At 37.5% G+C, this 26,796-nt stretch overlaps 1 protein-coding gene across 1 annotated transcript in view; it reads left to right on the plus strand.

Annotated features, from left to right (window-relative positions):
- px (MAP7 domain-containing protein plexus) overlaps positions 1-26,796 on the plus strand; it is a 527,448-nt gene that overhangs the window by 75,653 nt on the left and 424,999 nt on the right. The window contains exons 2-4 of the mRNA XM_081749542.1: positions 1,107-1,207; positions 8,143-10,557; positions 19,902-20,135. Coding sequence (XP_081605668.1) covers positions 8,317-10,557; positions 19,902-20,135 — 2,475 coding nt within the window. The 5' untranslated portion in view covers positions 1,107-1,207; positions 8,143-8,316. The remainder of the gene's footprint in view (positions 1-1,106; positions 1,208-8,142; positions 10,558-19,901; positions 20,136-26,796) is intronic.

Below are 26,796 nucleotides of genomic sequence, written 5' to 3' on the forward strand. Positions count from 1 at the left end.
GGTGTAAAAATAAGCGAATGGATGGAGAAAGTTAAAAAGTTTAGAACGTGATAATATGAAGAGCACGGTAGCTCAATGGTGGAGCGATCATCGCTGGTGCTAGGGGTCCCTGGTACGGTAGCAGAAGGTGTGAGTTTGTAGTGAACGACATCGGTGTCCGTTGAAGAGTTTTCTCAGGATTCTTCTCTTTCTTCTCACATTTTTCACTCAACTCCAGTAAGTTTTCGTAATCATTCACCTTCATTATTGATTCGTCTTGTATTTCTACAGGGCATAAACTAGGAAATGTGACAATATGTTACCGGATAATGAGATCGAAACATCTACAATGGACGGAATATGTTGCTCACACGGTTATTATTGGAAAAGAGACCTCTGGGTAGAATAATAATATTAAGGAGGTAGATAAAGAAAAAAATAGCAAATATCTTCCGCAGGGAGGTATTTTTTTGTTTTCCTGCTGAATTTTCGTTGGTCGGGGATACTATCTTCTTCTGAGCCTGTTAGCTAGCATCCAAGAGTTTTCCTGTACAGTTTCAACCTCTTTTTCTGTGGCCTTCTTCACTGGGTTGTCATTCATAAGAGGATCGAATTACCTTTTAAACACAGTTTGTGCTTTTGATGCAAGGGTCTGAAAACTTCTTGATCAACTGGTTTAGCTGTCAACAAACGAACAAACAATATATATATGTATCATTACGACGTAAGAATATTTTAAGTATCAACATGCTTCGAAAGAACAACGAAAAGATGTAGAAAAGTTCTTGTTTATTCGGGAAAGTGTATATTTGTTTCCAAGTTAAAGTAAGATTTAGTTCGTAAACTCTTTTTATACTGATGATGTTTTTCCACAACACATTACAACAAACTTGAATGACAACAATTTTAGTAATGATTAACGTACCTTAAAGGTATGCTCTCGTTGCTATTGTATAGAGCAAGATTTCAGCTGCTACTAACGTCTTCTACAGACTGCTTTCGAGAACTTCAGTAATAAGTAAATATGTGTATGTGTGCTGTGACTATAATGTAACAATATTGTTGTTTTAGACAAAAGGGCGTGCACAGTTGTACAATCTATTTAGTATTATTTATTATATTTCCAGGAGGAAAAACAGCGCCTGTCTTCCATTAGATGGTCACTGAATTACCATCAGCTTTTGTCTTGGTGTGGGAATCTACATATATTTCTAATATTCATATTTAGGTAAGGCTATACCATATAAATTAATATGTGCAGATACTATTATATTTCCATTCAAGAGAAACGCTGCCGGTTGGAGTAAAGGAATCCCATGGTGGCTATGAAAACAAATTTACCTGAGAATGGCACCTGCAAAACGTTTCATGAGATAGGATGGGAAGAAGTAGGAAGAAAAGAAGAACATTATTCAGAGTAATAAGAAATAATACAAAGTAGGAGAAATATGAAAGAAAGAAAATGTAAAGATGGGTTGACACGTTAGAACAACTTGTAGCTGTCAAAAAAAAAAAAAAAAAAAAAAAAAAAAAAAAAAAAAAAAAAAAAAAAAAAAACTACCATATTTCACAGTGTACACATAGTCTTGAAAGGGTCATAAAAACATTTTTTCCATCTTGCAAGGAGTCGAACAGTGTCCAACTTTCTGGGACGTCTTGCTTGCTACATGCTATGGCCCTCCCGCTGACAAAGGAAAAATCAGTTTCGCCGCTTCCGAAACAACGGATTCTTTTGGACAGGGAGGGGGAGTGCGCCAAAATACACGTTTTTAATGATGAGGTTCACTGTCCACTAGACTGCAGTGCTGCATGGGTGGTGATACCTTTCTTGCTTACAAGAAGTTGTAAAATTTAAACAGTAGATAGAAAGATTGGGTAGCAAGGTCTTTTTTTATGACAGCTACAAGATTCGTGTAAAGTAGAAACGTGGTCTAAGATAGGTGTATGGGAGGTGGAGGGAGTGTAGGAATAGGATTAGGAATTATATTTCTGGGCTTTTGACATCTATGGTCATATTAGACCGTCACGTATTACAGGTGGAGTCCCTCGGCAATCACATTATCCTAGGGAATGGAGGAGAAAGGAATTAATCGGCCGGCCTTGAAGCATTGTTACGGACCATCCTGGCATTTGCCTCGTGTGAATGGGGAAAACTCAGGATGGCTGGCCTAAAAAAAGCTTTTACGCTTTTTACGACGGAGTGTCTCCACCGGATATCGAACCCGGAACTGCTCGCACCAAAGGCGAGAGCGTTAGTAACTACGCTACGCGGGAAGGAATTAAATAAGGTAGTGTATTGTAAACGGTAAAGAACCGGGAGGTCGATCCGCGGAGATGTCTTCCATTTCTTCTCCCTCATGTAGAAGAATCGAAGATTTTAAGGATACTTACGCGGAAAGATATGGTCGAATGTAGTATTGCATTCTGGAATAGGCAGATGGGGGAACACTGCAGGAATTATTATAATTGCAGATCAATAGAAGAGTATGTTTTTTTTTTCCAACATAAAAATATTGCATGTGCATGTCGTGAACTTTTCTTCGTAAAAAATATGAGGGACTTCGTTAAATCTTACGGCTATTATGAATGCATAAAAATGCTTATATTTAAAACATTTTATTATACAAAACAGCTATAAAATGATTGAAGATTATACAGGTTTTTATTAAAAGTTGTATTTGTTGTATTTATAGTTTAACTTCAAACTATAAAAAGTTAGCAGTGTACTTTATGCTGCTTATTTCAATCGGTTGATACTTGGTTGATCGGAATTACTCGGTTGATAATGCAAGAAATAGCTACCACGGGCGACTTCTCACGACTTGCCGTTCGACGCGTTGGCCACCTATTTATATAGAATTTACCTACCCTTTGTTACTGTACAAAATTGTCTGCTTTCTTCTATCTAGAAATCGAAATATAAGCGAGTTTCAATAGTGCAAAATTTGTTTCACGAAACACGGATGGAGCGTCACGAATCCCCTCCGTGTAATAAATGAGCGTCACGATAATTTCATGTGCACAATAGAACATGAACGATGAGATACTATTTTAAATACAAATAAGTCTTTAAATGTACATATAAAATTTAAGAAAACCCAATTTACCCAATAAATTCCACTGGACTGGTTTTTTTCACAGCCTTGCGCACAGAGGAAAAGAGACAGGTGTCTTGTAGAAGCTTAAACGGTATTCTGATTGTGAAAGATTTCTTAAAGTTTATAACAGCATACCTCAGCTCGTTCTAAGAAAATGATTACCGTGGATCAAAGTATTCATAACCATTATCAGAATTCCTGAAGGAGCAGCGATTAGTCCAGGCAAGAAGTACTACACTTAGGGAAGAGGAAATGAAGTTGAAAAAAGCAAAAGCAGGAAGGTTAAAAAATGATAGGAACTCTAAGAACATAGAAGAAATTAAGGTAACCTTAACGAAAGCAAGAGAAAGTACAGTGACACCGAAGAATCTGCAGTTACACTTCGACTTTAAAAGGAGGATCTGAAATAAACACAAACTGCTGAAGGGGTCATACCTTTGAAAGAAGAGGAATGCAAAGAGCACAAGGACATTTAGGCTCTTCAAATAAATTTTGAAAAGAAAAGAAACGTTATCATGACATCATTCTTTAATGCACAATCAAAGAAAAAGTGAAATTTGCCCAAGTGAAAATGCTTTGTTTGTTTTACTTTTTCATGTTTTTGAGATGTACATGTCAAATTACAGCCAGGACCAAAAATAAAAATTTTGCTCAGCTGAGTTGTCATTCAGCTTTCTGTATAGGTATAGTCAGAAACTAAAAAGGCCTTTAATCATTTGTCAGAAACTGGAAGAAATGCAAATGTATTTCTTTTATTTCTGGCCTTAACCTTCACATTGGTAGGGGTAAATCACTTAAAAAAATAAATAAATAAATAAATAAAATAAAAAAAAGTGTTACATTTTTAACCTCTTAATTAGTTTGTGAAGTGACTTATCAGAGACTGGTCAGTCTACAGTCTCCGTCTTTTTTTGCATGACAGTTTACAAGGTGACTTTTTTTCAGTGTTATTTGGCACTTCTATGCCTGAACATTAGAAAAGGTACTGTTAAAAAAAATTGTGGAACTGGATCTTCAAAAAATAAAATTTCATGCCCAAATTGTGGCATACATACTGAGTGACGAGCGAGTTTCTACAAATTGTGATTTGATGAAGACTCAGATTGGTTTAGAGAGCTTATCACTCAGGAGTCAGTGTTGAATACGTACTAATCTTCCACAAAGTGCCACTCAATAGGTTGGGTCGGTAAAGGTTCTCCGCAGCCGAAGAAAACGTGAAGATGATGGTAATTGTATGTGACTGAAGAACTGTGGTTCACAAAGAATTCATACACGAGGGAACACCGTCACAGCAGCAGTTTACAAAGACATTATGGATCTGGTATTGAAGAGACAGACGTGTGTGACCATAAGTTGTTGATCCACATGAGTGGCTTTTCTTCCATTCTTAACACAGGGCTTCTTGTTGAGCAGTTTTTGGCCAAGAAACAAGTTCTCCCGACCACCCCATATTCTCCCGACGTAGCTCCAGCAGTCTTTCTGTTTCTGAAGGGCAGAGATTTGATTCCATTTGTGATATACAGCAGGCTGTTAGCAATGAATGGAACAGGATCATTATTTAAAAAAAAAAAAAAAAAAAAAAAAAAAAAAAAAAAAAAAAAAAAAAAAAAAAAGCTCTACACTCGTGCTACTACTTGAGTCGAAGTAGGAGTGATATATGTCGAATAATAACGTGTGATTACAATTATTATTATTAGTTTTTTTTTTTTAATTGCCAATGGTCTCCAAATTTAGTAGATGAATTGTGTAGTTTGTGTAGTGTTTTATCATATAGAGCCCACTTCATTCTGAAATGAGAACGAAACTATCTTTGCGTTTGTACAAGACTTTTTCTTTCATGAAAAATGAACACTGCCAGCGCTGTTGAATAGAAAGACTACTTCGATTTCTGTTTTTGTTTCACTGGTTCTCTAGCGGATCCACTTCAACCTGGAACACAAAACATATTAACTTCTTTGGGAACACGACACATTTTACACACGTACTAAAACTTCTACCTATAAAACTTGTTAAGTTAACTTTAATATCAAACCCTGGATTATTTCGTGCGCCACTGTATGTATACAAGTACGAGGCACGTCCAGAAAGTAAGTTCCGTTTGGTAATAAAATTAAATTGTGTACAGATACAGAAAAATTATTTATTGCACAAAATTCTACAACTCTTAAACTACTTTTTCACATAACTGCCGAAATTTTGCAGGCATTTGTCATAGCGTGGCACAAGGTTTTGTATACCTTGTTCATAGAAGTTTGCCGCCTGTGTCTTTAACCAGTTGGAAACAGTTTCTTTCAGCTCGTCGTCATTGTTGAAGTGTTGACCGCCAAGGAAAACTTGAGATGTAAGAACAGATGAAAGTAACCTTGCGGTTTTCCTGGATCTTGTCATCAATCGCGTGAACCAGTTCTTCTGTAACCAAAGATGGACGCCCACTTCGTTCTTCATTGTGCACGTCACTACGTCCTTCATTGAATTGTCGGACCCATCTTTTCATCATTGAATCACTCATCGCATTTTGTCCGTAAACATCGCAAATTTGCCGATAAATTTCACTTGGTTTCACTTTCCTCGCATTCAGAAAACGAATTACCGCTCTGATTTCACAAGCGGCGGGATTTTCAATCAACACCGACATTGTAAACAAGCACAACAAAGCGTGCGTGACTGACAGCGATCTCCAAATGGCGCACGTTTCTTCTCCTTGATACAGAGCGTCTACCGCGCATGTGCGGAACTGCGATCGCAGCGCTGCAGCGGAGATAAATTGAAACGGAACTTACTTTCTGGACGTGCTATGTATATGTATGCCTGGCCACTCATTCTTTTGTCATAACATAGTGCAACTTCAATATGACCGACAGTGACACTACCTAACTTTTGTGCCTAGTATTTTCTTTCTTCACACACTTTTCTACACATATTCGTAAATTCACAGTTTTTCTTGAATGAAAATAAGATTTAAAAATTACATAATATTACAAAAATTACATAATAAAATTACATATTATTTATACTATTTGTAGTGGTGACTAGTTTTGTTTCATAGTTTAGACAGGCCGATAAGATCATTTCAGCGTAGAGAAAGTATGAAACGTGAAACAATTGCAGCTTGCGAAGTTGTTTAAAGAAAACAGATCACAGTATTTTACATGTAGGTATGGAAAACTATTTTAAGTTAAAAGTGAAAAGCAAATGATAGTTTTCAACACATCTTTATTTTCAGCAGTCTGGACAAGAGTTTGTTAATGAGAAAATTAAATGTCACCATTAAATAAATAAATAATTTGATAAGAAAATAAGGTTTAATAATAACAAAACAGACCACTGTAAAATATTATCAATCTGTTATTGTAAAATTTTCCATGTGTTTTCCTGATTGATTTGTCCATTACAGTTTTCTTCTTTTTCTTTCTTTCTTTCTTTCTTTTCCTTTTTTTAATAGTTAAGAATACAGGTAATGTACTTAAAAGTTTGAATATTATAAATGTCAACAGGAGTCACTGAATTCGAGTATATTTCAAAGTACTTTAACACAGATTCAGAAGTTGCGTTTCAGGTTTATGGCAACCTTACCGCTTAAGAAATACCGCGACACCACCAGCGGTTGTACTTATTGTGCAGGTTGTGTCTCTTAGCTGCATTTCAGTTTCTTGTGAAGAAGCCTGTATTGAAGCACAGTTTGATGACGTCTGTTCCATTCCTCTTTACAAAGACCGTTGAGTATGCGCGGTTGTCGACAACCCATCAAAATTAATGGGGAATGCATCAGAGAATTTCACACGAATGTCTGATTTCATAAATTCCTGTTTCATGTGACATCTGCTCCATATACGTCACTGTTGACCTCGCTGTAAGATTGAACACTTGTCCTGGTGAGTGACAACATGACGTGTATTGCTGCTATATACAAATGGAGTCTAGCTCCAAAGTGTTCATCTACTAATGAGCTGGATTCATATCAGAATTTTTGTTCACTCTGCTTAGCCTCAGTTTGCCATTATAGCAGTAACCATCAACAACGCCGTGGAAAACTTTACGCACATTTATGTACTAAGTCAGAACGACCTCTAGAATCACAAGGACGATAGAAGATAGTTTTTATTATATTCCAACAGTTATACCCATGTCTCGTCCAGAGCCACTGCCCTATGTTTGCATGGTAGTGTTCGTACAGCTTTCGACTATTCGCCGTCTTTATGATATGAGAGACGGAACATATCAACTCGAGCCTTATACTTCTTTACCAAATGTAAATCTTGCCCAGTTATTCTATTTCCGGTCGCGGTGGAGCGTGGTACTGCCCAGGGTATTGTTCTTTGAGAGGGTGAGTTTTCACATCGCACCACAAACGCGCTTTTTACACATCGAAGGTATTTCCGGATCTTTGATATCTATATACTCAATACTGGAGGGCCCAGCAACAGCGGGGGTGCCCGTTTTGTTGCATTCAGCACAGCGTTGATCCCATTCTTTGACACATGGAAACTTTTTTGTCATACTCTATATTTACTTACTTGGGTATAAATGTAACCAATGTTTGGAAGGACACAAATATACCGTTCCAAAATGCTTTAATTTTTGGAACCACACATACAAACAGTCGTTTGAAAGTCAACACACAATACTTTCGGACTGCTCACAATAACTTGTCGAACGTGTATGTATGCGTACTACTACTTAATGATTGAACTTGTTACCTTAAACCTGAAATCATTTTCTGTACAATCTAGCACATTTTGTTAAGAATAATAATCCCTAAACATTTGTGTGCCCTAGACATCTTAATCGGAGTACAGTTTTCCTGGTATGGTTTCTGCGATCCAGCTCTGTTGCCTTCGACTTCCAGACACTATAAGTAGAGCTTCGGCCTTACAAAGAGTTTAACATGTTATTTATCTTTATATATAATCCGGTAATAGAAGAAGAAAATTACTTGTGATTATAACCAGCAACGTTTTCCTTTAGTTCCATTTTTAATGTGAGTATTAAGTGAAATTTTAGATGTAAACTGATGATATACAGCCGAATTTATGTACAGTTTTTTTTCTCTCTTTTCTAATTCCAGATTTTCCCACATTGCTGTGCATAGTTGGACTGACAGTTGAACACCAATAGAGATGGATGTCGGGAATACATTTGGCATTAACGCATAATGGTTGGAGAAGAGGTTTTACCCTATTGAAAATCCTGTTATATCTCATGTATTATACTGCATAGTACAAAATTACAGTGAGTGAATATGGACATGTACATTAAAAAAGAATCAGGTGAAACAGTATTTAATACCCATCGAACTGTGTGCTTTGTCTGTGGAAGTCCAAGTCGTGCCGAGTATCCGCTTCGTACGAAGCCTCATGAAGGGGAGCCCTACTTTCCTTTTCTTGAAACGCATGAACCTCCTTCGGGCAGTGAGCTTCCGCAGAATGACAGCACAGTTAAAGCGTGCTTCCTGTGTTACTCCCTTCTCATTCAGCAATGGGAATCACATGAGCGGGAGAAGATGCCTCATTCCAAACGTCTGTATTGGTTGAAGCGAGTGGATAACGGGCCATATACGGGAGCAGAAATGCACATGCAGGGAGAGTATGCGTCCCAAGTGCTTGGTTTACAAAGTGACTCTCAGCCTAGCATACGAAAAGAGGATGAAGTGCCACGGACTCCAAACGAGGAGTTGGGAAAACCTAGTAGTTCTGTAAAGTTACCAGAAGAGTCTCGTGACTCGGCGCTAGATCTTCGCAATGCACGAGAAGCTGTTCATTCTCAAAGTTCTGTCGTCTCAGAAATGAGTATACCTAGTTACCATGGAAACTCTGTAGTAGAAGGACCAGAAATTCTTGACTTAAGTATGCCAGACAAAAATGCAACGACTGAAGTTTGTTATATTTGCGGCGATGAATATAAGAAAGGTTCATTATGCAATATCTATGCCAAACCAATAGCCAATTGTCCGTTTTTCCCAAGTCTGATGCTGCATCCGAGACCAAGCAAGTCGCGACCAATGGATTCTGCTGGTCGAGTGCAAGGGTGTGAAGCCTGCCACCACCATCTGCTGCAGCAATGGAATGTCTACCAAGCGAAGAACATTCCTCATTCGGAGCGTAATTATATGTTACGAAAACGACACACCCCAGCATTAGATACCACCACTTTTATTTGTTACACGTGCGCTTTGGAATATCCTTCATCTTCTCTTCGCCTGTTATACTGTTGTCCTAATGCAGAGGACGAGCCCTATTTTCCTTTCATCTGTAGCCTCAAAGCACCACCGGGTGCCAGTCCTATTTCACCCCAGGGAATGGTGCAGGTATGCTCTATTTGCTACAAGTCGATTCCTCAGAAACATAAGTTGTTCGGTGGCAGTGAAAGAACAATTGGACAGATGCTAGAGCAAAGTCAAACTGGCGGAAATAGTGAGAAATCAGAGACTGAGAGTAGCAGTGCTATTCGGTACAGACCATACGATCTGAAGAAGGATAGTGGGTCAAGAAGACGTATTCCGGGTGTTCTTTCGTATGTTCCAATGGACGTGGATTCCCAAAATGAATCTGCGAACTATTGTTGTTACATCTGTCAAATTCCGTTTCCAAAAGAGCAGATGAAGTGGTTAAGTACGTGTCCTGAAGGCATGAACAGCCATGCGATGCATTTTCCTTTTCTCCGAAGAGTTGCTAGGGCTTCAGTGAATTCGTGTATGGACTCCCATGGAAGAGTGTTAGCGTGTGCGGGATGTGTGAGTCACCTGTCGCAGCAGTGGGAGAGTTACGAGAAAGATAGAGTACCCTTAGAACAACGGCATTATGTACTGATGAGGTCACCAGGACAGAAATACGCGGGACAAAATGCAACTACTACTTCGACAGGTTCCATTCGCAGTGGAAGCCCTACCCCTTCTAATATGTCTTCTCACATGAGTATCGATAAAATGGCGGAAGCCGGATTAAGCGGTATTCCACGGCCTGGTTCTTCAAATTTCCCTTATAACCGAGAAGTTTCTCCGTGTCCTGCCCAAGCACCTGGTACCAAAACTCCTCCTTTAGCTTACCTTATGCGTAACAAATCTCCTGGTTGCCGAATTCCCCTCAGTTCATCCCCAATGCCTATGCACCCGACGTTGCCGCCATTTGACCGAGAAGTAGCAGATTACCGTCCAGCAAGCTCCATCTATTGTTTCCTCTGTGGTTTACACTCTGACTTGACTTTTGCTCGTGTTTTGTACAGCCGTCCCCAAGGTCGAAATGCTCCCTTTTTTCCCTTCCTTCTGCAGCATCGGTCCCACCCAAATGCTGAGCAGCTTCGAGAAGATGGTTCAGCGCTTGTCTGCACCTTCTGTTACCACTCTATGATGGCTCAATGGAGGAACTACGAAACGCAGGACCAACCCAAAGATGCGCATCAGAGAGTATACAACACACACGACTACTGTTGCTATGTCTGTGGGATTACCACCTACCGGAAGAGAGTTCGAGCATTGCCTGTTAAGGTAAGTAATGGTACTATAGTTATCTACATCAAATTATGTGAAAGAAACTGTCGATGGACACACCTTTGTGCATGAATATAGCTTTAGATCAGTCGTTCTTGATAGAAAAGTTTGAAATGCAAACTGACAGTCCCAGTTATTTCTAGGAATTCCACTAGTTCGATGCAGTTGATTATTTAATTCGGATGCATTGTGCATTATTTCCAGCATATTCGGATTTTGTCCAAATATTTACGCTAAAGTCTCGATGGAGGACCTTTCTATTTGATTCAAATGAACATTATTTTGAAGAATAATCATTGCGGGAACTGCTTGAGTAATGAAATAGCCACGAAACGCACTGAATAATTATGCTAGTGAACTTGCTTCCCCCTGAATTGTGACCGCACATAAGGTACTACATTTCCTTAATTCCACTTCCATTTTTATGTAACCAGCAGGCCACGGTGCCTCAGTGGTAGAGCGTTTGCGTATGGTGCATGGGGTCCCTGGTTCTATCCCCGCTCGCGCCAAGTAGGCTCTGTGGTGGACAAACACCGTGTGCGTGGATATTCTAGGGGTTATTCCGTTTCCTCCCACTTTCTTCATTCCATCATTTCATTCATCCTCATAATCACAGTTTCCTTCAGCCTCGCCGGCATAAGCGTGGGAGGTAAAACTTACAGAGTTCATTTCATTTTCTTTCTTTATGTAACCAGGCGATTGCATTTATGACATTAACATGTGAAAGCCATCCAATTATAGAACTACTGAGGACAACTTGTCTGTAACTGCAACAATGTCATATGCTTTTACTACTACTTTTCTCACTAGCAAAAAACAGAACACAGTTCAAACATTAGGAATCTAGGCTGGAAGGTATCAGATTGATATAAGTATAATTGAAGTTTTATCATAGGATTTATTTATTTATTGTTATTAACTCCATATATCAATTCCAATTTAGAAGATGTGGTGAAACAGTTGTTTTATTGCATATCCAAAATACACGTGGAAGACTGTCGGTCAGTGTTATTTCTAGGATTTCAAAATCTACAGGATCTAAGACCCATATCACTTGAATTTAAATTAATCTTATAGAATGTATTGAATATTAGATACAGTAGCGTAGCGTGGTATTCCGAAATGGGGATGCCAAAGTTAGTCACTTGTGCGATACAATACTACTAAAATCAGCAACACATAGCTATACCGATGGGAAATATAAGATTGTAAAAAAGATTTTGGGGGGAGGCCCCCTAATTGGTGGCCTAGTGGGGCATACAGAAGCAAATACTTGGATTACGTCAGAAGCCAATAAGCAATTGTCTCAGCTTCTTCTTACGACTACCGTGTGACAAGAAAACTCGGCTCCGCTGTTGTATGAACATTGTTTCCAGTATAGTTCCCTTTATTTGTTTATCGTGGGCAGTTTCTTTCTCCGCATACCATTGTTCAATCTCGTTCTTTAAAAAGTCACCCCTAGAAATTTGTCTTCTTGAGTCCGAAACTCAGACACCCATTCGTGAATATGGGCCTGAGTGTATACGTATATCATTTGAAGATGTAAATAGAAAACACTTAAACCAACTCTGGGGGCCTGTTTCTGAGTATGTATTTCGTTGTCAGATATCCAGATACTGAAGGCAGGGACGCAAATCTGTCTTCAACATTCGGGGAACGGGTAAGACCGTTCCCGTTTTATAAGCGGTGTTCAAAATATTTATGAAGTTGAAAAATAATGCTGTGGAGGATCAGAGCTGTCTTCAACATTTGGAGGAGGGCATATTAGAGGCTTACTCTGGGGGGAGGGGTGATGAAACTCATATTACGGTAGATGAATCTGATTTCTGATGTTAACCTGTTGTATATTATATACCAGGCGATGTAGATAAAATTGTGATACGTATCAAGTGTCGTGAACACATTCTGAAATCTGAATACATGCATATTTATAATACTGCCACTGGACATACTATGTATTTATGATGAAGATTAATAGTTTGCCTTTAATTACGATTACAATTACGATGCATTTAATTACGATTAAAGCATAACTATTTTTATACTATTATTTACATAACCGACATGCTTCAAAAAGGCATTGAACTAGCCATTTCTGTTTTGTTCTATTTCCTTGACGTTAGCGCTCGTACGTTCTGTACAGAAACTATAGCTTAGTTCAAAATAGATAGAGTTGGAAATACTTGAAGATATACCAGCGTATATCTAAAGCAAAATGTAGAGTTGCAAGGGGCGCATGCGCACTCCACAGAAAGCAGACAAAAACCCCGTTTCTTGCAGTAGGCCTGGATGTCCAAGGAACATAGCATACGACAAGAGGAAAGATAGAAAATGTGATTCTGAGTGACGCGCATGCGTAGGTTCCGCTTATCAAAGTAAGGCGAGAGAGCACATCCAGAAGATTGCAGTGGAAATAGTTGTGATAATTACAAGCAAACAATTATCTACAATGAAATACATATTTTTTCTTATTTATAGGGGATGCCGGGCATACCGGCGTTCCCTTACGCTACGACGCTGATTAGATATTATTGTACATCCCTGAATTTCATTGACATTCACAGACGACAGGGTTGCTAACTATTTGAGGTAAATAGTCGGAAGAAAGGATTTTGGGTGGAGGGATTCCTTCGTGCATTCAACTGATATACTTGGCACATCATCTGCTGCTATTTGAATTAGATAAGCAAAATGATTCTCTAGTGCGATTACAACTTATAGCAGTTACAGTGGCGCCTACATATTTCTTTTAAAAGACTGGTTTGGTGGCCAGTTTCCAATATGGTGGACAAACTCATCATCAGATATTTCAGAATTTTTAGTATATTGTTATGTTCACATTCCCGAAGACGTGTACCTAATTTCAGCTTATGATTTTTATTTATTCATTTATTATTATTATTATTTTATTTGATCAGTCTATAATATCGACAAAAGTCATGGTGATTGGAGCGAAGGGGTCGGTGTCAAAGATAGAAGTCAGAGAGGAGAAAATAGAACAAATGACTGGTTGAGTTGAGTTGCTATTGAGTTTAACGTCCCTTTCAGCAGCGAGGCTATGTGAGACGTGAACCTACTGATTAATGTGTAATCCGAACCACAAGGTCTCGCCGGGAATCGAACCCGGATTTCCCAACAGGTGACTGGTTTTCGATATCTAGGTAATGTTATTAGTGATGATATGATATGTGAACGTGAAATAAAAGCAAGGAAGCCTTTAGGAGAAAGAAAAGACTATTTTGTGGGACCTTGGATAAAGAGTTGAGAAGAAGATTTATAAAATGCTTCGTGTGGAGTCTTGTATTGTATTGGTCAGAAACATGGACATTACGCAAGAAAGATGAAAAACGATTGGAAGCCTTCGAAATGTGGGTGTGAAGAAGAATGGAAAGAATTAGCTGGGTCGGACGGAAAAGGGATTAGAGGGTGTTAGGAATGGTGAGGGAGAAAAGAACAATTTTAGATATTATTAAGAAGAGGAAGAGAAACTGGTTGGGATATTGGATAAGAAGGACGTGCTAGAGGGTATGGTGGCAGGAAAAGGAGCGAGGTCGAAGGAGACCACAATTAATGGACAATATCAAAACAGAAAAATCGTACGTGAAGACGAAAAGATTAACAGAAGACGGTGGAGCATGGAAGCTTCCCAGTTGCAGCAAATGATCTGCCAATAATGGCAGAGTATTTATGATGATAATATCGAGGCTTTTTTCGTCATATATTTAAAGTGACGAATATCCTCTTGTCTTCTTCCACTCATTTTTAAACACTATGAATGGGAGCCCCTTCGTCGTCGTCGTCTTCTTTTTTTTCGAAAGACAGCGCATACAATAATCGCGATAGATAGAAAGTGAAGTAGAAAGAGTTAACCATAAGACAGGAACTGCACTTTTGATAATTACAATTTGAATTGTATAATAATTCTAAAGAAGCTAATTAATTGTTTCAATAATACCGATAATTCCAAATTTTTGTAATCCTCTCTCTAAAGTCCTCTTACAACTTCTGATATTCTTTATAACTTTGTCTTTATGGTTAAAACGAAAAACAAAATTGTAAATGTTAGTCACTTGCAACTCCACCAAAGAGACCAGGTCAAGAATTGTCATACCCAAAGAAGCATTCAACAAGAAAAGGTCACTCTTAACAAGCAGCCCTTAATATTGGACTAAGGAAGAAGTTGGTCACGTGCTATATATATATATATATATATATATATATATATGGAGTATTGGACTGTAGGGTTCAGAGACTTGGATATTACGGAAGTTAGAGAAGAAATATGTAGAGAGCTTCGAAACGTAGTGTTGGAGGAAAATGGAGAAGATAAAATGGACAGAGTGTAACAAACGAAGATGTTTTAAAACTGGTTGGAAAGAAGAGGACGATTCTAGCCAGCATCCTTCGTAGAAAGGCCCATTGGAATAGATACATCTTGCGAAGATATTATCTCCTTTATACTGCCATAGAAGGAAAGATGGAAGAAAAGCGAGGAATAGGAAGAAGAAGAACACAAGTGATCGATGAGTTGAAAAATAGAAGAAAATATTGGGATTTAAAAGAGGAAGCTGAAGATCGAGAAACATGGAAGAAACATTTCCAGACCCAAACTGAATATTAAGAAGAAAAGAAAAAGAAAGAAAACCTCATTAGTCCTAGGACTTGGCAAAAGAAGGAATATTTAATAATAATAATAAGTCACTTCAAAATATTTCGTCGTAACATTCCTCAAATCCGAGAAAAAGTTGAGGAACAGAAATCTGCATTGTGAAGATGTAGTTATGCCCAATTTTTAAACAGATCACAAGGAGACCTGGAAACACGGACAGTTGTAAGGCTATTTAGTTCAGTCTAGTAAATAGAAGAAAAAACACTAAAACATCATCGTTATGATGCTACTTCATTAATAAGTGTGCTTAGTATTTATTGAATAGTAATAATAAAAACTGTTGTAACAAATACTTGATCAGGTAGAGAAGTTTATAATCATCGAAGTTTAACTTACAATTAATGTTTAATCGTAGATCTAGCATTATAACATCATTATCAAAAAGTGTCTTTAGATTTCCACAAAGTAGCATAAAGTCTTCTACGTAAGTTTTCCAGAGCAATAAGTCTTCCGAAAGGTGAAGGTTATAGTGTAAGAAACTTACGTTGAATAATACAAGGCAGAATTCTGTGACGTGAGGGGAGTTGCCCAGATTTTCTGAGGAAGATGTCATGAAACACCGAAACAGAACGATTAAAAGTACATTGAATATTAGAGACGGTAAATAGCAGCGTACGTTTACAAAAGTTACTATACATGCGTCAGATCTTATCCTTGTTTATATTCCACGGATAGTTGACTTCCGACTTCAATGGCATTTAGCATTGGCCATATACTCAGTGTCACGTTTATAATTGTCATGAAATTATTGATGAACCAGTCAAATTCTATCGAAGGATTTTTGTTTTACTAATATGGATTTGGATTTATAGGCTGCCATATTAAATTTCACGTGATGCTGTGTAATCATTGTTACTTCTGAAGTTATAACGAATCTATATACACCTGATGCATCAGATTTTAATAAATTTATGGACGGATTTTATTGAATTGCAAGATGTATATGTGTGATTTTCCTGTTAAGTACTGGTACCTCTATAAAAGTTATTGAATTTGCTTATTGACTATAGTATAAGAAAACGCAACATTATTATTATTATTGAAAAGTGAAAATGTAGATGGAACTAAGCAATCACCACTTGTTATGAATTACTTGGGAAACAAACCTGTAACAATTGTCTGTTCTATAATCCTGTAAGTGCTGTGTCAGTTGAAGATTTATTTTCAAATAGCAGAAAGCATTTTCTCTGATAAATACGAGGAGCGTCCAATAAGATATCTATCGAGACAGGAAGGGAGGGACGCGGCATAATGACGGCTGATTCGCATGCCAAGGCCACTGTGGGGAAGGGGAACCCCGCTACGCAATTTGAGGTCAGTCGGAGCAACGCAATGGCCATGAGTAGTGTGTTTTTGTTTGTAGAAGTTTGGAGCAACGCTCGGTCATTAAATTTCTCTCTACAGTCCAAACATAGCCCCTGAAGAAACACCTGCAGTGACAAGGGGAAGGCGGTGGCTCAGTGGTAGAGCGTTCACCTCCGGTGCTTGGGGTCCCTGGTTCGATCCCAGCTCGCGCCGTGTGGACTTTGTGGTGGACAGACACCGTGCTGGTGGGTTTTCTCTGGGTTCTCCCGTTTCCTCTCACTTTCTTCATTCTACCATTTCACTCATCTCTCATCATACCGCCTCCTTTAGCCTAATCGGCATAACCGTGGGACGTAAAACTTAAAGATTTCATTTACCTGCAGTGACAGTTTTTCGTCGGACAACGAGGCCCAACAGTCTGTTTCCTAGTGGTTTGCAGGCCATGACAAATAGTTTTTTCTTTTTTTCTTTTTTTTTTTTTTAATCATTTGGAATTTCTTCGCTGCCAACAAAGTAGCGACGGTGCATAAACCTCCATGGGATGACTAGGTGAGCCTATCTACATTCCTTTCTGTCAACGTAGATAACTTATTGGACGCTCCTCGTACGTTTCAGTTGAGAGTAATTCCTGCTCGTTATGAAAAGGTTACCGAAACGTTAAGGTAAAAGAAGAATTTGAGAGTGTCCGTCAAGATAGAATTCTCTCCCATAATAATACATATATTTTTGCCAGGACGATAGTGTTTGACTCTATTGTTAAAGTGGTCATTAAGGAAGGTTCCATTCTGTTACTCAAAAATGTGCCCGTTGACGAATTGTCAAATTATTACGAACGAGCAAATAAGACGTTAAATTATGCAACAGATTATCGCTATTTTTATTCCATACATTTTTCTGAACACAGAACAGCACACAACCAGTAAAGTAGGACATTAACCTTAATCTGTAATCCTCTAATACGTTGCAGCCACACACTAAATTGTCTCACAGACTCTAAGAAATGTGTTACTAGTTTCTTCTAGCGCGCATGATAATGCGATCCTCCACTTTCTCCCTCCGCACTGCTTAACCTGGTCTACTTGTAGAGAGGGACAGCTTTCTGAGCCATTAAAGAGACTTCAAGTGGCCAAAGACAAAACTACGTAGACAGACCGTGCATTTAAAAAAAAAAAAAAAAAAAAAAAAAAAAAAAAGTTAAGATTAAAATTGCGTAATCGAGCCTTCGTTGCTTGCAATGTTATAAGGCTTATTAAATCATGAGAAGGTACTAGACCAGGGTAAAAGAACATGACAGTTAACTTTAGATAAAACATTGAGAGCATATTAACTGTAAAAGCCTGACTTACTAAAAGTAATGAAAAAAAATACTTTTTTTTTTTTTTTTGCTTGTTTTTCATAAGTGAAAGGAGATAAGGAAATGCAACTTGCTACAATCATAGATAATGTTATTCTACGACAGAAAATGTGAACCTGAAGAATTTTCATTGTTGTTCTCCATAGAAATTACTGTGTTGGTAGACACTAGAGGAACGAACTGAACTGCACTTGATTACGTATCATGTTGTTTTGGTTTCCTGTGAACTATTTTTTAATTAATATTATTACTTAATTTTCATAACTGTATGTTAAAACTGTTTACTTTATTACAAACTAAATACAGCTATTATTTAAAAAGTAGTCCACAGGATTTCAAGACAGCATGATACGTAATCAAATGCATTGAGTTCCTTCCTCTAGTCGCAGCCAACACAGTAATTTCTGTGGATAGCAACACTAGAAATTCTTCAGGTTCATATTCTTTGTTGTAGAATAACTATGATTGTGGTAGGTTGCGTTTCATTATCCCCTATTACTTATGAAAAACAAACAAAAGAAAAATGGTAAATTTTGTATTATTTTTAGTATGGAAGGCTCTTACCTTACATCACAGGCCTCTATACATAATATTGGACGGATGAAGGCTGCACACGTGTCAGTCAATAGCACGGAAAAAGAGATAGATTTGAGTGAATATGGAATCAGGTCAATAGAATTTGAATTAAGTGTAATATCCTGTATTAGAAAATTACAACAAAGTAACAGAAGAAAATAAATACTACAGAAGAAAGCGAAATATAGGTTAACACTTAGTATTGTAGCTGTTGTTTGAACACGAGCATGCATAATTGCTGAAGCGGAAGGCAATTCATTGCATAAACTTTCATTTGCCAGTTTTTGTCTTTTCCCTCGCCGCTACAGTCTTACCTACGGATTCATATTCGAGAAAAGGAGCTGTTAGTAAGTAATTTATCACGATGCTTACGACTTGGTGAAGAAGACCAAACTATGGTCGAAATAATGAAGATATGCAAGTATATTGTAGAGAATTATGATTACTGCGGGTGGCAAAAGAAACAAGCTGGGGAATAGAACTTGAGATGCATCCACACACAAATGCTGTTACAATGCAAATTGTGATGTGATTCAAACAAAACTAAGTTTTGTTGCAATCTCATCACAAACAATCGCAATTAACCACAATATTAAGAATTATATTAAAAGCAATAAGTTCAGCAATTTGATTTCACTATAAAGAACCTAATATAAAACCTAGTATAGGGGAGCTATGAACATAAGAAGCACCGTGAAAAATATTGAAGAAATTACACAAACTATTCAATTACTGGATTTTCATGATTTCTAGGTTAATTTTTTTAAAAAAGTAAAAAATCTTGATAAATGAATAAGTAAAACTTGACAGGTCTTTTTATTTAGCCTGGCCAGCTTTTGAAATGACGGGTCGTTCTTCCCGCTTCTCAGCCGAAGCACAGCCCACGAATCTAGAGCCCAGGCGTAAAAAGTAATCTCGAAACCATCGTTTCATGTAAATTTTTGTTAATTCCATTTGCGTATGTTATTGCTCTAGTTTCCACAAGTGAGTTTTAAGCGTTAGTAAAGTGTATTGTAACGTAAAATGAAAGAAAATGCAAAAATTAATACTAAATGCACTTCTTTAAGTCCACTGCACAAAATGAAATGAATGTTCTGAAAATTGGTTCATAATGAAGATGACCTCTTTCATACGATTAGATGTGATATGCATGTTCGCTAATCAGATCGTAGTATTACATTAAATGGAAATAGATATTCATATGCATAAGTTGTTCTGAAGCAGTACATATTGATAAGTTGTTTTATCTCAATAACTTCGAGTGAGGTACTGCCAGTTTCAATTCTATATAACTTACACTGTTAGAGGTAAGAAAAAACAATGGAAGAAAAGCTCTTCAAAGGTACTGTGCACTTTCGATTGTTTTTTCTTTCTTCAAGTTTACATCCTAATATTTTTTGTAACGTTTATGTGCACACTGTTTCATTCTTTTCGTAGGATTTTCCGTTCTTACGATGTCACAGGCAACCCGAGAAGGGCTTACTGTTGGAAAATGGAGAATTCTCTGTTGTTTGCCTGGATTGTTACGAAACCCTTCGGACGCAGGCTTTGGAGTACGAGCGCTGGGGGTTGCCTGTGGAAAAGAGACAATACAATTGGATGGCCATTCCTCCGCCGCCTGAAGATAGTCCTGATGTTACAGTAGCTCGGTTGCCATCTGGTGAAACATCGGTAAGTAGACTTTGAATTTATTTTCCAACAATTAATGTGCTAGAACAAACTCTCTACATTAGAAAATTGTATGTACAGCTTTTAAAAAAATCTCAATAAACATATGCAGTCAGTTGTAAATTCAGTGTGTCAGCAACTGGAAAACGTGGAAACAACAGGGTATTGAGCTTACTTGTAAAAAGTCCTGGAAAAGACAAGGAATTTTAAGTACAAAGTTTTACTCCCTAGAATCTCCCTTTTTCCCTTTCCCAGCTGTTAGGTATGGGATATTTTATAAAATAAATAAATTTATTTTGCAAATTTCTCTACTTAAACAATCACTATATACATGTATAGGGGATGGACAAAACTATGGAAACGCCCTGAAAAATTGCGCATTACCTTTATTCATAGCGAGCTGTATGAACAAGGGCTCTATGTTATCTTGAAACACTTCATTACCATCCGGGAACAAAGTTTTCACCATGGGATGCAGCTGGTCACTGAAAATGATTACGTAGTCCTTGGTAGTGACATGTCCATGCAGGGTGATGATGGGTTCGGCAGAATATCAAAATATAGAAACGCCCTGAAATATTGCGCATTACCTTTATTAATAGCGAGCTGTATGAACAAGGGCTCTGTTTTATCTTGAAACACTTCATTACCATCTGGGAACAAAGTTTTCACCATGGGATGCAGCTGGTCACTGAAAATGATTACGTAGTCCTTGGTAGTGACATGTCCATGCAGGGTGATGATGGGTTCGGCAGAATATCAAAATATAGAAACGCCCTGAAATATTGCGCATTACCTTTATTAATAGCGAGCTGTATGAACAAGGGCTCTGTTTTATCTTGAAACACTTCATTACCATCTGGGAACAAAGTTTTCACCATGGGATGCAGCTGGTCACTGAAAATGATTACGTAGTCCTTGGCAGTGACATGTCCATGCAGGGTGATGATGGGTACGGCAGAATACGAGGATATGGCTGCCCAAATCATCACTGAACCACTGCCATGCTTCACTCTTGGTAACAGACACTCTGTATCGTACGCTTGTGCTGGCATCAGGGTTTGAAAAAACCCGGGTTTTTTTGAAAAAGCCCAACCCACCTGGGCCCATATGGGTTTTTTCGGGTATTTTCGGGTTTTATTGGGTTTTTTCGGGTTTAATTGGGTTTTATCAAAATATTTCAATGTCTTTGGGGTGAAAGTGTTACAATGTGATTTATATTTCAAGATTATCATTGTCACAACTTGCAACAATTTTCTATTCACCGCTGTTTTGAAAAAAATGCCGCCATTTTGAAATTTTACGTTGGATCATCGCCAAAATATGTACAGTTAATTTAGAGTATCTCGTGCTTCTATTCTAAAAATTTCGACTTAAAAGACCGAAAATTGCGCTTTGTAGCGTGCATGCCCACTATTTTGAAAAACATAAATTGTCACTATTTTGAAATTTTACGTTGGTATGCCGCCAAAATCTATACAGGAAATTTAGTGTGTCTCGTGCTTGTACTCTGAAAATTTACACTTAAAAGACCGGAAGTGATTCCCTGTAGTATGTGTGGTACAAGCAGACGAACGAACAAATGCAGATTAAATCATCCCAGAAGCCTCAGTGACGTTTGCCAAATATGAACACCAAATATATTAATTTAACAGCGTAAAATAAATGGTTTTTATTGTTGAAGTTCACTTTCGATACCTTGTGCGTTCAATTACGGGAATTTCCCGAGCACTTGTTGCAAGAGGGATCTTTCCAGAAAGTTAATTTAAGACCATTAAGAAAGATATATACTAATTCATATTTTATAAAATAAACTAGCTTTCGGCTAGCAGAGGCTCTGCCCCCACGCCCCCGAGTTTGCTCAGCCTACGGCCTCACATTTCTTATCTATCGCCCTTTGCATCAACAGTGAATTTCGTGAGCTTGCTCTTTATATTTCCTGAATCTGTCCATCCGGGGGCACCGCCCACCACACACTGTCTTTGCTCGGCCTACGGCCTCGCATATCTTGAACCCACAATTCTATCATTTCTTTTCCTATTTCAACTATTTAAAAGATAAGATTTTGTATCCCAAGAAAACTCCCATTTAAATAACAAGGGAATTTCTTCATCGCCCTTTAGACCCCTAAAAATATTAAAAATATTCACTTTTGGCTATTTTCCTGTCTGTTAGTCCTGGAATGCTATAATCATGCCAAATTTCATAATTCTAATCATGCCGGAAGGGCCTAAACATTTTGGGGTGTAGAAGACGTCCCACATAAATAACATGGGAAAGATTTTTCAGTTTCCCATAAAACCACTCTACGGTTGGAATTTTTTATTTCTGATGTTTCACTTAGGTAACGCTTATGAAAACGTATAAGCATACCGAATTTCAAGATTTTATTCCAATTCTAAGTACATAAAACATGAGATTATATGTTTTAAAAAAAGGCCCATTTAAATAACATGGAGAAATTCTTCATCTAATCTTTAAACCTCCTCAATATTCACTTTTGGCAATTTTCCTGTGGGTTTGTCCCGAAAAGCTATAATGATGTCAAATTTAACCATTGTAGCCCTACAGGAAGTGCTCAATAATTTGGGGGTGTAAAAGGTGTTCCATATAAATAACATGGGAAAAATTTTTCAGTTCCCTATAAAACCACTCTAAAGTTAGATTTTTAAATTTTTACTGATTTACTTAGGTACTGCTAAGAAAACGTTCAGCATACCGAATTTCAAATTTTTATTCCAATTTTAAGTACCTAAAACATGAGATTATAGGTCCAAAAAAGGCCCATTTAAATAACATGGGGAAATTTTTAATCCCCTCTTTAGACCCCCTAAAAATTAAAAATATTCACTTTTGGCAATTTTTCTGTCGGTTAGTCCCGGAAAGCTACCATCATGCCAAATTTAATCGTTGTATCCCTACAGGAAGTACTCAATAATTTATGTCAACTCATGTAGTTTTATATATAGTTAGGATGTTTCAGAATGTCTTAAATGAAATAAAATATCTTCCAGCATAAAATAAATAGTTTTATTGTTGAAGTATTCAGTTTCGATGCTTTGTGCGTTCAATTGGCGGAATTTCCCGAGAACTTCTTTCGGGACTTTGTTTTTCTCCTCCCTCGAAAACGCAGCTCCCTTTACTGTACATGGAAACTTCCACTAGTACGAAAGTTCGAATTCAGCACTTGAAATAGTAAGCTGTACGTAGTTCGGAACTCTGAGCATCGAGTTTCTTAAATTTGACGACTTTTTACGCTTTTGTTGGTGTTGATTCTACAGAATGCTTATTTGAAGAGTACCTACAAATAACTGCACTAAACTGTTGTTGTTGGAAAACTAAATTTTACTGAAGAATATTTGTGTTACCATCAAAGGTAAGAAATAATACTAATAGTTTTACTAATGCACTACATGTTTACTGGTAGTACCGGCATCTATGGCTTTAAACGCGTCAAACGTATGAGGGACAACGTCCCTCGGCGTCGCCGAGCTGGCGAGCACACTATTCACGGAAAGTATTTTCTAAAATATAAAATTGCATTTTTTTTCCCTTCAAATAGGCTATAAGCATAACCCATACATTAATTTGCTACTTAATTATCTCAAGCTACAGTAAGTTTTTTTTTTATTTATTCAGTGCATTCAGAACTTTATGAAGGTCTTATATTGAATGTTGTATATCTTAACGGGAAAGCATTCAATTCGCCCAAGGGAAGTCCAAAATCTGATAAAAATCACTTTCAATGTGACCACCTTGGTTGTATCAATAATATATTAACAAAAAGCTCAAAAACCCAGGTGGGTTTTAAGGTGGGTTTTTTCAGGTGGGTCCAACCCGAAAAAACCCGGTGGGTTTTTTCGGGCTGGGCCCACTTGGGCCAACCCTGGCTGGCATTCTCCACATGTAAATTCGGCCAGCATTTGGAAACAATGTAAAGGAAGACTCATTCGATCGGATGACAGACTTCTACTTCTCCATTGTCCAGTTTTTATGAGCGTTACACCACTGTCTCTATACAACAGCATGGTCAACACTCACGAGTGGTTTGGGAATTGTAGATGTGCCATAAATACCCTGCTTGTGGAGTTTAATTCTGACTGTTTTGACGCTAACAGAGTTTGTAAGCACTGTATTCAGCTCATCTATGACTTTTGGCGCCGTGGTGATTTTCTACTTGGTCACAATCCTACCCAATGTGCATCTATCTCTGTTACACAACACACATTTGCGTCCACTCTGGTGCTTCACTGATGCCGTTTTCCGGAACACTCGTAAGCAGTCATGATAAACCTGTGTCGAGACTGTGCCTCATGATAAATCAAACATTTTCGCTACTTTCGACATGGAAGCTCACACCATACACGCACCCATAATTTGCCCTCTTTGAAACTGTCAGCTCAGATATGATTCATGATAAACCTGCACAGATTGGTCGCTGAACTCAACTGTCCCATCTGTTCGATTGGCCAGGTTATATACCTCAAGATGTGCCGGAGACCACAGCGACACATACTATTCAGACGCAGATCGTTTTGAAATGGGTATCTCTTTTATACCAAGTGTTTCCATATTATTGTCCATCCGTGTACATGCATTATACTGGGAAAAAAATATATGTATATTTTTTAATATTATGTATCGCTCCTGAACCATTTGTAATTTGTAAATCGTAACCTGAAAAATCTGAAAATTCAGGAATTCGTTCTCGCCAAATAAGTGGAAACCCTGTGCAATAAATGTAATGGGGGATGGAACATCTTGTTACAGCAACTGGTGGAAATGTTCACGTTCTTGTAAAATAACTAAACCCATCACACAGTATTATGTGATGTCTGTTTATGTGCATGAACAATAATGTTAAGTTCATTCTTTGATTTCGCACACTTCATGTAGTGTTCTTGGACGATTTCTATAGCAGGCTGAGAAAATGTCACAAGAGGTTGGGTGAGGTGTTCTGAGACCATAGATTCTTTAAAGTATCTCTTTCACCAAAGCAGCGTATTATGAGCTGGATGGAAGTAAGAAGTGTTGGATGGAGAACAAGTACGCCATCCTGTTAAAAGTAGTCCTATTAACTGTTCCGTAGTTACTGCTGCAATCAGATTGAATATTACATTCATAACATCATACAAATATTACATTCATAACATCATATAAATGAAAATTTAAGTTAACGGTAAAAAATTTATATTGATCACCAGGGCCCGGATCTTGTTGACCTAAAATTTTCTAGAAAGTGACCTATAAAATGACACTAAAATTCCTGTAAAATGCCCCTAAAAATCACAAAAATTGACCTAAAACTTGCGTTTTCTTAAATGTTTATTTCGTAAAACATTGACATTTTTAAAATATCCATTGGATTTTAATTAACGTTTGTCTCTCATATTCAAAAAAGTTTTGTTTCAGTTAGTTGCAGTCCATTGATCATTTATGTCCGTTGATCAGTCCATTGTACGGCATTGTAAGTATTGAAAGCGTCAATTTACTCGCGAGTTGAAACTAGGAAGTACTCTTAAACAATAAAAGTTCGCAAGTGCAGACTACATGAAAATAATAGATAAAAACCTGTTTAAAATCCTTGTACGCCTTCTAATCCATTTTTAGTTATTCACGTGATCACATCCTTTGTGGTCAACAACCCAAAACTATCTGTTTGGACACCTACCAACCCCCACCTTTCGTTAACCAGTTACAGTTTAGTGTTCATTAGCTTGTTAAGAATGCAGTTTTTCCACAACTCAATAGTCAGGAAGCAAGAAAAGAGATTATTCAGCTTCGTCTTTTCCACAACTATAAACCGTTTTCATTTAAAGATTTCCTTATGTAGAAGAAAAAGAATAAAAAGATCATAAGTGACCTAAAAGTTACCTTAGGATATTAAAAAATGACCTGAAATTTCAAAACGGCAAAAAGTGACCTAAAGTTGACTCTAAAAATATATATTTTTAGAACCTAGAGTTGATGGATAACGTTTTTATTAGAATTTGCCTTGTCTTATGCGTAACAGAAAAAAGTTGACTTGTCAACAAAATCCGGGCCCTGTTGATCACCATGTACTGCAGTATGAACATTCGCGTGGCAATTATGAAGTCTAAACTTATCATTGGAAGATTCAGTCTTTGATCGCAGGTACTAAAATATCATCTATTTGCATAGTATTCTCACTTTAGTCTTAAGGATCATTCACAACAAAATTAACACACTTCTTCTCCCTTCCTCCCTCTCCTCAAAGAACAGTTGTTGGATAAGAAGTATAAAGATAATGGCGTCGTCATGATAGACCTTTTGCAAATAATATTGGAGATATAAGATAAACTGGTGTTTTAGTTTTGATTGTATAATTTTGGGAGCTAGCTACCATGATGATGACGAATAAGTGTTGGACACACCTGAAAGTGGATACTTGTATGTTAGTTGTTTTCTTCTGAAGACACAGTATTGTGATACATTAATTATAGAGAGTTCTCTCGTGGAATCGCAACTCTAAATAAGGAATGTACAAGTATTCCAGCGTAGAGTTATGTTAGTCTTTTAAGCAGATCTGTATCTACGAACATAAGGCGACGCCTGTCAAATAATCAGTGATTAGATCAACCCTAATTATTCAAATGTTTTGAAATATTTTTAGAACTCGCTGTTACATAATACTTCTGCACGA

Source organism: Thermobia domestica, chromosome 2 (genome assembly GCF_964235325.1).
Source record: "Thermobia domestica chromosome 2, izTheDome1.hap1.1, whole genome shotgun sequence".
Classification (NCBI taxonomy): Eukaryota; Metazoa; Arthropoda; class Insecta; order Zygentoma; family Lepismatidae; genus Thermobia; species Thermobia domestica.